This window comes from Macrosteles quadrilineatus, unplaced genomic scaffold (assembly GCF_028750875.1).
Source record: "Macrosteles quadrilineatus isolate MER2022 unplaced genomic scaffold, UCM_ALF_1.0 Scaffold_2__2_contigs__length_208266976, whole genome shotgun sequence".
NCBI lineage: Eukaryota > Metazoa > Arthropoda > Insecta > Hemiptera > Cicadellidae > Macrosteles > Macrosteles quadrilineatus.
Genome location: NW_026542595.1, coordinates 11282965 through 11295023, shown reverse-complemented (window position 1 = coordinate 11295023; position 12059 = coordinate 11282965). Strand labels below are relative to the sequence as shown.

The window sequence follows — 12059 nt, the reverse complement described above, 5'->3', positions numbered from 1 at the left end:
TGAATTATATACATGATATACTACTTGATTAGAGTACAGAGCACGAACAAATATTTAGTAGTAGTTTTAGTTTTTGTTGGTTAGTCTAAGGTTTCAGTTTGTCATTTTCTCAATTGTCAAGAAATACATAATACTGTAACTATAAACGCATGGTCTATAACATATGAAACAATAGTTTAAACTATGGTTCCAAAAATTGTATATTGATATTTATTTGCCTGTAGATACTCAATTTATTACGTAAATTTAATCTTTTGATGATGAAAATTAAAATGCACGATTCTATGATTATTAACCATTGAAACATTTTTGCTATCTTGAGTTTGTACTATCACATATTATATAGTATGCAGTGCAATTCCTATAATTTACATCAAATCACCAAAAACCTGAAGTTGGTTCAGCTGATTTTAACTGACGTGTCTACAAAAGTGACGTTGACTTTTATTTCTTCTTCTTTGGCGTCTGCTGCGGTGGTGGTGATGTCAGTTGTCAGTATGTCAATCTTTAACCTATTTTTTTAATTTAATAAAATACAGGTTTCTTTTAAAATACTATCGATTGGTGGGTTTGTTTATTTGTTAATACTTATATCGTAAGTGTCTGTTGTTACTAACAATATAAACAATTGCTTAGTGTTAAGTGCTAATTTCTAGGGTATTCTTACATTCTTACAGCAGGGACTAGGCTTTCATGTTCAACACTACTTAAAACTGTTTGCTCTTGGCTCAGACAAATAAATTGAGGTTGTATAGAAAATTTAAAACAATGGCTAAAACACAAATAGCTCAAAAACTCTCTACTCAACATAACTAACCACCAACCAAGCAATTCTTCCAATCTTGTTGACCTATTAACTGTTTTTATAATGAATCCTAAATCTGGAATTTTCTCTGACTGCCTTTTCAGTTTTGAATGGGTACTTTCCTGTTAAAGGGAACATTAATTTTTATTGATTATTTCTTTTCGATATATTGATTTATTTCTTTTCGATACGGTATATTGATATTTTATTTTTAGATCCGATATATCGATATTATCGAATTAACTTAGAACATATCAGCTGGCTGACAACTATGATAAATAACTTAAATATTGTTCAGTATCAACAAAAAATTTAAAAACATTAAGTTGTTTAGAAAATAAACTGTTCTAACTAAGTTAATAACCTAACCTAACTAACTTAATTAAACTTGCTGTAACATTTTAAAATTCCGTTTGATACTCCCCACATGCCTTTCTGTTATCAACGGAATTTTGAAATTGTACAACAAGTTTGGTTAGTTATGTTAGGTTCTTAGTTTAGAACAATTTCATTCCTCAATCCATTTTTGCCTAAACAAGATTATAGTTCTCAATTATTTTGTAATTTAAATGCGTTAGAAGATATTAAAACAGAAGGAATAAGATAAATCATCGATAATAATGAATGTATCCCTTTAACAGGAAAGTACCGTCAAGTACCTTTAAATGTTTGTAAAAATTAAATAACATCTCATTTTATAGGTGACTAAAATATATGTAAGTTAAATTATGACTACATATGAAGAATTCATACAGCAAAATGAAGAAAGGGATGGTGTCAGGTTCACATGGAATGTGTGGCCTTCTAGTCGACTTGAAGCGACAAGATTGGTTGTACCTATTGGCTGTTTGTATCAACCTATAAAAGAAAGACCAGGTAAAAAGAGACCTATAGACCTAATTAGGCTTATATTTTTTACATACTAAATAAGTTTTTGGCAATTATTAAGTAATTCTACATTGGGATATGATGTAATTTTTAGATGTCTTCTTACAGCTTTTCACGCTGAATCCAAAAATGCAATCAGTTTTTGTTGGAGAAATTCCTAAGTGACTGTAAAACTAGGGTTAAAATTACGAATTTAAGGTTCATTTAGCGGTACTGATGGTAATATGGTGTGGTCTGGACGAGTCCGTATGTGGGCTGAGGACTGAGTGAAATGAAAATTGAATGAAAAATTGAAAAATCATTTATTTTTTTCAGGCAAAGTTATAGCCACATGGCCATTTCTTAAACTTAACCTGACATTCATAAATATATAGAAATAATAATACAATAGGATTACTTAATATAATTAAACATAAACATATTTAACAATTAAAGTACGTTTCTCAGAGAGAAAAATAAAAAAGCATGCAAATAAAAAAAAAACACATTTGCACATTCTTGCATCCCCTCATCAGCAAACGCGCAAAGAAACAGTAGCCCTAGGACAAGCCAGCCGAGCCCATCTTCTCAAAGTAGAGCTTCTTCAGTGCCGCCACAAACTGGGAACGTTTTTCAAGTGTCTTAATGTGCAGGGGTATGCCTTCCACAGACGACAAGCGGTAACAACAAAAGCCGTGGTCACATGATGAGGTATACGCAGTGTAATCGAAGAAGAACAAGACATTCATGACTACAATACCCTGAGACACAAATTTCAAATCGAATTTGAAATATTTTGGGGAGCCTGTTTTCAAAATTGAAAAAACCAATACAAAATTTTGATGAATCTTTGATAATTTAGTTTCAGAATGAGTGCCTCAAGGTAGTATGGCGTGATATGCTCCCTACGTCGCAGACATGTGGGGAAGGCTCTTGACTGAGGAGAGCAAACAGCTGTTTATACTCGACTTAATGGGGAATAAAATCAATTCGTTTTGAAACTAAATAATCTGCTCTTATGTAGGCATGTGGGGCAGGTAGGTCGGGTTTTATACGGATTCGTGACTGTATTAAGTGTTTAAAAGTTTATGTTATAATGAACTCAGTTATTTTATGTTAGGCCTATCTCCACAGACTGTTTTTGTACAATTTAAATACCGCTAGTTGTTTAAAACCGCATAGCCAATAAATGCAAGCACTAGCTATATTGAGATAGTAAGAAAACTTAGTGTATTTTAATCTAAATATAAATGCAAGAAGTGTACGAGTCAAATGCCTTAGGTTATTTTGTTACTGACCAGTATCAGGCTTCTTTAACCAAGACAATTTATGAAAAGCCTAGAGTGCTCAGTCCAGTTTTTAAGCAGTTTTTGAACCATGAAAATCCTACTGACCTTTCTCATGATAAAATGGCAACCCCTGGATTGTTAGGCATGCACTTTTTTACTTTTTCTTTGAAATGGCAACCATACAAAGGTAGGTATTTTAATCTAAGTATGAATGGATATGAGTGTAGAATGAGTGGTTCGATCTTGTAGTCTTTTAAGTGACTAAGGCCGACATATTCCTTAGACACACCTGTTAATTAATAGCCCATACAGCTAATGGCAACTAAAGGACCTACCATCCATAGTGGAATCTGAACCACATTTCACTCAGTCCCCTAACCTACCGGTACTTCAATTGATGATCTTTCTGGATGAACCATAAAGTCTGTACTTTCCTATTAATAATTTAATGTAGTGTAATGTCTTTGTAGTCTTAGATTAATATGAGAGTATGACATATTAGCCCCTTCCTTACAAGAAAATCCTATTGTGTTTGGATAGTGGCAAAATTAAGGAGTAATATCGGATATATTCAACCCGCTTAATATGGTAGCTAGTAGAAAAGTATCAGCTAATAGATAATACGAGGGTCGTCTCAAAAGTAAGTTACACCTATTTCCAAAATAAATAAAACACCCCCGCCGCAGCAAACCTGCCGACTAAGCGAATTTCCATTTGTCTGAATTGATTTTCAGTTAAATATATTTAAATAACATGAGGTTTAACGAGTACCTAGGTTTGCTGCTACAAGGAAACTAATAAAGTGTGTTTTTGAGTAAAATATTGATAGCTCAGTACAAAATAAATAAATTTGCCAAGTTTGATCAAAATATATCCATAAACAAGCAAACTACAACATTTGACAATATTCTCCATAAGAATAACATGGGAATTTTAAATTTACAATTTTTTAAATTTTCTCCGTTACTAATAGGCCTAATCGAACAAAAATACTTTTATATACTAAATTATTTGTTTTTTTAAGCTCTTTAAAAAGGTTTAAAGAGAAATCGGGAAATTTTGTGTCTTGAGGGTCAAAAGTGAGAAAAACCAATTTTTACCCCATAAAACCCCCCGTAAAGCCCCGTTCCCATGGTCCGATCGTGCTGGTTCGCGAACTCATTCAAGTTTATCCCGCTTTACACCTTTAAACCAAATTTCATCAAAATCGGACTAAAATTATTCAAGTTATCACGTTCACGGACGTATATATATATAAGTCTATATATATATATATATATACATATATAAAAATTTGAACGAATGGTGTTTTTGGCCTCTGGGGACATCAAAATGAAAAAGTAAATCGGTCCCGGGTCTAGGTCTTACCGTGCCACCTACGGTAATAGCTACTTCCCTATAGGGAAATTCGCTAAAAGCCAAATTTGATTTGAAAAGGGTATATTTCAAAAGATACATACATAGACTATTTTTCTACGTAGTCGCCATCTTTTTCAAGGCATTTTTGATAACGTGGCAACAGTTTTTTTAGTCCAGCATCACCACTCTGCTGCCATTTTGGTTAGCCATTGTTCCACCTCCCGTTTCAGTTTGTCTTCGTTTTCTAAGCGCTTCCCGCCTAAATGCCGCTTCAACTCCGGGAAGAGACACTCGGCGCCAAGTCAGGAGAGTAAGGTGGATGGCCGAAAACATCCCATTGGAAGGATTCCAGAAGGTCTTGTGTTTGACGGACGGTGTGTGGGCGAGCATTGTCGTGAAACAAAAACACTGTTTTGGTCAACTTTCCCCTCCTTTTGTTCTGTATCGCCCTTCTCAGCTTACGTAGCACTTCACAATAACGTTCAGCTGTAATTGTTTCCCCCCTTGGCAGGTAATCAATCAACAATACTCCCTTAGAGTCCCAAAAGATCGTTGCCATGACCTTGCCAGCTGATTCGACGACTTTTGCCTTTTTTGGAGTAGGCTCGTCCTTTCCCTTCCACACCATGTTCTGCCGCTTGCTTTCGGGCGTCCAAATGTGCACCCAAGTCTCGTCCCCGGTTACTATCCTGTTGAATAGGCCATCTCCCTCATCATCAAAAAATTGTTGGAACTGGAGAGCAGCATCAACCCTCTGCTCCTTATGCCTTTCTGAAAGAAGGCGTGGCACCCATCTTGCACAGACTTTTGACAAACTGAGATCGTCCGAAATGATTCTGTGAAGCGACGCATGACTAATTTCAACATTTGGAGGAAGCTGTGTAATGATTTCATCCAATGTCAAGCGCCGGTCGGTGTCAATGACCTTGCGGACATCTTCAACAACAGTCAAAGCGCGGGAAGTGGACGGGCGGCCACTTCGTTGTTCATCGTGTAACGATTTTCGTCCATTAATAAACGATTGACTCCAGCGGGAAACCATTAGCCTACACATCACATTTTCACCACAAACACTGCACAATTCTCGATGAATTTCACTTGCATTTTTATTTTTTGCAGTCAAAAATCTAATTAGGCCTACTGCACGGATTTCACAATCGGCCGTGGGAACAAGTGGTATCTCCATGATGGCCGGAGCGATACTGGAGGGGCGAGTTCCGTAGGCGGCTGCGACGTTTACAGTGTTGCCACTACATCCAGACAAAAATTCCCCGCGACTCCCAGCTTTCTAGCGCTCGACGCTGTGATTTAAAACAAATGTGTAACTTACTTTTGAGACGACCCTCGTAAATAATAGATAATAGATAATATGTTATTGGTAAAAATCAACATTATCGGTTTGAACTAAATTAACATGATAGAAATTAATTTATGTGGCAATAGAGCATTTAATTGTAAATGTTTATTTTTAAGTTCAAAATAGACTGTTGTAATTTCCACTTTGTCAGTTTATCATTGGAAGCTGTTTTTAAAAATTACTACCATATGTTTTTGATAGATCTCCCACCAATCCAGTATGATCCGGTTTTGTGCACAAGAAACACATGCCGAGCAATCCTGAACCCGATGTGCCAAGTAGACTACAGAGCTAAACTATGGGTTTGCAACTTCTGTTTTCAAAGGAATCCAGTGAGTAAAACTGTCTAGGCTACTTCATTTACATTATACGAGGGCTATCCAGAAAGTAGATTACGTTTTTGTCTGTATCCGCAAAGGGCGGGGCTAGCGCGGCCATCTTGGTGTCAGTTCGCTATGCTGCTCAGTCGGCATCTAGTCGTGCTAGTGAGGGGTTTCTGCTGTCCATTGAGTTACTGTGACAGTTTAACATGTCTGTGTTGATTGAAAATGTTGCGAACTGTGAGATACGTGCAGTTACACGGTTTTGTACTTAAAAAAACTGTAAACCGATAGAAATCTATCGGCTAGTTTGTGAAGTTTATGGAAAAAACATTATCACTGAATATGGAGTGCGTCAGTGGTCATAAAATTTTAAAATGGCCGAACTAACGTTAACGACGAAGAGCCAAGTGAAAGACCCAGCATTGTGGCTGTTGAACTTGTCGAAAAAGTCTATGCCAAAGTCCGTAAAACTCAAAAATTTACAATAGGTAACGGAACTCTCTATGGGTTTTCCACAAATTTCGCTAAGTTTGTTGTACGAGATCATTACGGATAAGCTTACCTCAAGTTTTGTGCTAGATGGGTACAGAAAATCTTGACAGAGAGTAAAAAAAGTGCAGCACTAACGTTTCTGGACGCTTACGATCGTTACTGGTGACGAAACATGGGTCAAACATGTGAACTGTGAGACAAAATTGCAGTCGATGCAGAGGGGGCACATAAATTCCCCCCAACCAAAGAAATGCATGCACACAATGTCGGCAAGGAAGGTGATGGCGACTGTTTTTTGGGATAAGGAAGGTGTAATTTTTGTGGACTTCCTGAAAAGAGGCACTACAATAAACTCTCAAAGGTATTGCAAAACCTTACAAGAGTGATACAAAACAAGCGCAGGGGAAAGTTAAGCTCAAAGATCCTGTTGATTCACGACAACGCCCGGCCCCACATGGCAAATGTCACTTCTTGAATTTTTTAAAGTGGGAGTTGTTTTCTCATCCGCTGTACAGTCCCGACCTGGCACCGAGCGACTTTCACTTATTCCCAGCAAGGCTATGCAGCGTTTTGTTAACGACACACAGCTGCAATAAGAGGTAACCAAGTGGTTGAAAGTGCAGGCGGCCGAATTGTACAATGAAGAAATTTCTAAGCTCATTCAAACGCTACGACCAGTGCCTTAATTTGGTAGGTGACTATGTTGAAAAGTAGTATTTAAGTATGGCCTTCATTTGTATACAATAAACTATTTTTCCAAGACTTTGTTTATCCTTAATTCTAAAACGTAATATACTTTCAGGATAGCCTTTGTATCAACAAATGTTATATTGCTTGTAATTTAAATCTGAATTTTGTATGTATCAGGACTGGTAGGGCCTATCAGTATATGAGTTTACTTTGCAAATGAAGGTGAGTTCTATTGTAAAAGGAAATTCTGAGGAGTGGACTACTCTGTTGAAAACATGTCCTTATGGGGAAAATCAGGTGACTAGCTAAACTTTGTGTGATTTGAAATTGCCACATTGTGTTGTAAATATTTTGAATTACATTTTGTAGATCTATAAAAATCTATAAAAATGAAACAGCCTACTATAGTGTTTGCATATAGTAAAATTTAGTACAGTATTAACGATCAACATTTTCTCTCAAGTTAATAATTAATCTATTCAGCCCGTTTAAAAATATCCCGGCCACATTAAACCTGCCAGACTAAGCAAATTCCCATTTCTCTGTTTGGATTTTAACTAACAATTTTCCTTGTAGGCCCTACATATTAGATTCATTCCATTTGTAAATAACATTAGGTTTAACGAGTACTTAGGTTTCCTGCTACAGGGAAGGAAAAAGTGTCTATTGGTAAATATGTTAAATAATAGTTTAGTATGAAATAAAATAAAGTTTCCAAATTTGATAAAATATATCCATTAACATGCAAACTAGAACAGTGTACTTTTCCTCTATCTATAAGAATAACTTGGGAATTTTGAATGTACAGTTTCATTAATTTTCTCCATGAACTTTTTTTTGTATAACAACACTTCAATATATATAACTATGTGTTTTTTAAGCTCTACACGATGACTGTAATGAAAATTGTACATTTAAGGGTTACAATTTTGAAATAACCCAAAATATCAGCTATTAAACCTGAAGACCAGACATTTCATGTAATGCTCCTATGGGACGTGTTTATCCCTAATGACGATGATCTAATCTGAGCTATGTTTGTGTTCAGTTCCCACCTCAATATGCTGCCATCACAGAACAACATCAGCCAGCCGAGCTCATCCCATCTTTTTCCACCATCGAATACACCATTACAGTAAGTATCTAGGCGTATTTCTAAATTTTAAAACGCATCAGATCGAATCCTCTATTCCTCTGACATTTTGTTCAAGTGCAGTGATAAGTTAACCTTTAAAACAGAATGTCCAAGACAATACAAAAATCATGGTTACACAATATTGTACCGGTAAGCTAAAAGTCTTATCCCTCTCTGAAAGGTACGATTCTATTCCTACAAATTTGTACCGGACATATGTGCCTGCCATGTGCCTGGCACAAATCTCCGAATAGGTGAAGTACTCGAGGTTACAGTTGCTAAGTTGAATATACAAGGGTAGAGTAAAGTGAGAAGTTTTATGTAACTTTTTTACTCACCAAGACCAACTGATTGTAAAAGAACAATCATTAACCAAATTTCCAATGATTAATAACAGCTACTTTGAGTTGTAAAACATCAGTAAGCTTACAGATTTTTTTCAGATTCCAGCCAGCGACTTTTTTATTTTTTAACTGAAACCCTGGCAGCCTAGCAACTGAGGATGCATCTTCAAAGGAAGAGTGTAACATCTGGCAGTAACCTCTGACTGTTGATGACTAAAACAACTTAGATTTCTGAAGACTTGCAGACCAGCCAATGTGTTTCAACAGTGTCGGTCTAATGTGTGTTTGATGTTTGACAGAGAGCACAGTCGATGCCGCCCATCTTTCTGCTGGTGGTGGACACCTGTCTGGATGATGAGGAGCTTGGTGCTTTGAAGGATTCCTTACAAATGTCGCTGTCATTGCTGCCACCTGGTGCCCTTGTGGGACTCATCACGTTTGGCAAGATGGTCCAAGTCCATGAACTCGGTTGTGAGGGATGTAGCAAAAGTTACGTCTTCCGTGGCACCAAAGATCTTACAGCTCGTCAGGTTTGGCAAATTAAATAATACTTTAGACTAGGCTTAAAGTTGTTTTCACGGGAATCATTAAATACCTTTAGTTTAAATAGGTTTTAAAGAATAGACACAAGGAAATTTATGTGATGAATGTTCAAAATTAAATTCAATGTTTCTCTGAATAAATTTTAATTTCCTCATATGAAGTCTAGTCTATAATATGATCCACCGTGTTATTTTTTAGGACTTTCACTAAAAGTTGTAATTGTAATCTATAAATTATACCAAAATATATACTTTTATTATATACATAATGTACTCTGTGCAATTTTCTACACTATACCCTACAGTTAAGAGGTATTCACTTCTAAAGCCTTGCAGATAAATGCTTCATTGTGAGGAGCTAGTATAAAAATAACTTCACACACTTTACTCGGATTCTAAGAGTAAGACAATCCAGACCCAAACTATTAGTTGGTCTACTGTAAGGTCACGAATTGTGGATATTTATAGGCATGCACTGTGGATGCGATACTCCCTGGTGGGGATTAGAGTCCACACGAGTGAGTACTACGACTACCCGCAGTGCTATTCTTATAATTAGACCAATTCGTATATATCAAGGCAAAAAAATGTGGTTCGGATTCCACTATAAACTGTAGGTCCCTTAGTTGCCATTAGCTGTATGGGCTATTAATTAACAGCTGTGTCTAAGGAATGTCGGCCTTAGTCACTTACAAGACTACAAGATCGCGCCACTCATCCTACACTCATCTTCATTCATACTTGGCTTAAAATACCTACTATGAATGGTCGCCATTTCATAAAAAAGTATAAAGTATGTCCTATATCTTTCCTATACCTTATGTAGATTTTTTAAATGTATTTTCTTTTAATAAATCCATGCAACCATGCATTTTAGAGACTAGATTACATGTTTTGAATGAATGGAGGCTCCTAAAAATCTAAACTGTAGGTTTTTTGACAATAACCATTATGTTTTTTAATACATCACATTAATTCAATCAATAGTCTTAACATTAACAGTTTGCTCTTTACTATTAACTTTGTGTATTCCAACACTAGGGGAATTTTACAAGTAAAGAAATGGTCGAAACCGTGGACCTGTTACAACCTCATGTCAAAATTTTGTTAAAAATCGTAATTAATAGCTCAGTAACAAATGGTGAACAAGTCCAGAAAGTATTCTTTTCAAGATTAAACTAGTATTATTTTCAACTACACCTACTAACTTGTTAACATTAAGAGTAGTCCTTAGAAGGTGAAGATAGTACACCATCAATGGCTTCTGAATTTTCTCTACTTTTTGATTGTTGTTATGATACACCAAACAGTAAATGTTGTAATACTTGTTGATCAGGTGCAAGACATGCTGGGTATAGGGAAGGTAGCGGTTCCTCAACCCCAACAACAGCGGGGCCCTGGGGGTCAACCACAAGCCATCCCCCCTGCCAACAGGTTCCTGCAGCCAGTACATCGCTGTGACATGAGCCTCACAGATCTGCTAGGAGAACTACAGAGAGACCCGTGGCCAGTACCTCAGGGCAAACGTTCCTTGCGGTCCACCGGGGTCGCACTCTCCATTGCTGTTGGCCTGCTTGAGGTATCCCAGCTGCTATTTATAAGTTAATCATTTAAAAATAGGTACAGTTTGTTTTGTGAGTGAAAAACCAGCTTGGAGCATGTTTACACTTATGTTTACAAAGATTGAGTCACTTGGGTGGTGAGCACTTTAACCTACCACTGCCCCCGGAGTACCTATAGATATCGGTACGACATCGTTTGTGATCATACCGACTAATCGATTGTCCCAACTCTTTGTCAGTCCTGATTTATCTGGTGAAACACAATGTAACAGTCACATTGAGTAGATCTGTGAGTTATCGCTTATAGTGATGTCACAGATAATATATAACAAATTCAGTAAAATTGTTCAATCATATCCAACTCACTCAATGTTTTTAAAACAATTTTATATTTGGCTTTTAAAAAATCCCTTTTATTCCCTCTCAAGAGTTTTTAGAGAAGAAAATTGTATTTTAGCTTTAATCCACTTGCTAGGGGGGTTCCCGTGTGCATTTTATGTATAGAAAAACACCCTAAAGGATCATGTAGGTACTATGTGGGTTATCATTTTTCACGTGGGTGCCAGCTTGGCAGAGTGGGCATAACCTCAGAATCCGCCATTTTAAAAATGGCGGCGGGATTTATTACATGAAACTCATTAGGAGCTTATATCTCGAAAACGGTAATATATAGTGAGTTACTTTTATAACAATAAATGTTGCTTACACAATAAGGAACAACTTTTGTATTTACAAAAATGCCCTATAGCTATTTAGGAGTAGTTGAGCAATTTATGTTAATTTAACCTATACATTTTTACTTTGCTTGACAAAAAATTCTAATATCTTTAAAAAACTGTTCCTTTTTAATTTTGCACATAGCACTTATTTCTCTTTATATTTAAGGTCTAAATACCCCCACCAAAGCAAACCTGCAGACTAAGCAAACATTTACCTTGCTGCATTTCTACTAAAATATTAAAATTGTCATATCCATAGTATTTAACCTATACATTTTATCTCTGTTGCCAAAAAAATCTAATTATTATAAAAAAGCTGTTATCTTGTAATTTGGCACATAGCACAAATTTTTCTTCGCATTTAAGGTAAAAAAAACCTGCAAAAAGCATTCGAGAAGCTTCTGGCAGATATATAGCTATTAAAATAATATAAAATATTTTTAAATTAATTTTTTGTTATTAAATGACGCATACAAATATAAAAATAAATATAAACCATTCTATATACTGAATTTTTATTATTACAAATAATAATAAATCCACGGATGTAATAGAAATTATTAAATTCATAACAT

General features: G+C 35.9%; 1 protein-coding gene across 5 annotated transcripts in view; it reads left to right on the top strand.

Annotated features, from left to right (window-relative positions):
• The first annotated feature begins 458 nt into the window (after nucleotides 1–458).
• Nucleotides 459–12059, top strand: part of LOC128985735 (protein transport protein Sec23A) — a 38400-nt gene continuing 26799 nt past the window's right edge. For 2 of the 5 annotated variants that reach the window (XM_054405556.1, XM_054405552.1), the window contains exons 1-6: nucleotides 461–564; nucleotides 1507–1681; nucleotides 5879–6009; nucleotides 8231–8317; nucleotides 8961–9191; nucleotides 10540–10782. In XM_054405556.1, the coding sequence (XP_054261531.1) occupies nucleotides 1534–1681; nucleotides 5879–6009; nucleotides 8231–8317; nucleotides 8961–9191; nucleotides 10540–10782 (840 nt within the window). In that variant the 5' untranslated portion in view covers nucleotides 461–564; nucleotides 1507–1533. Of the gene's footprint in view, nucleotides 565–1506; nucleotides 1682–5878; nucleotides 6010–8230; nucleotides 8318–8960; nucleotides 9192–10539; nucleotides 10783–12059 lie in introns of all 5 variants that reach the window. The other 3 variants (XM_054405553.1, XM_054405555.1, XM_054405554.1) reach the window with 3 other exon arrangements.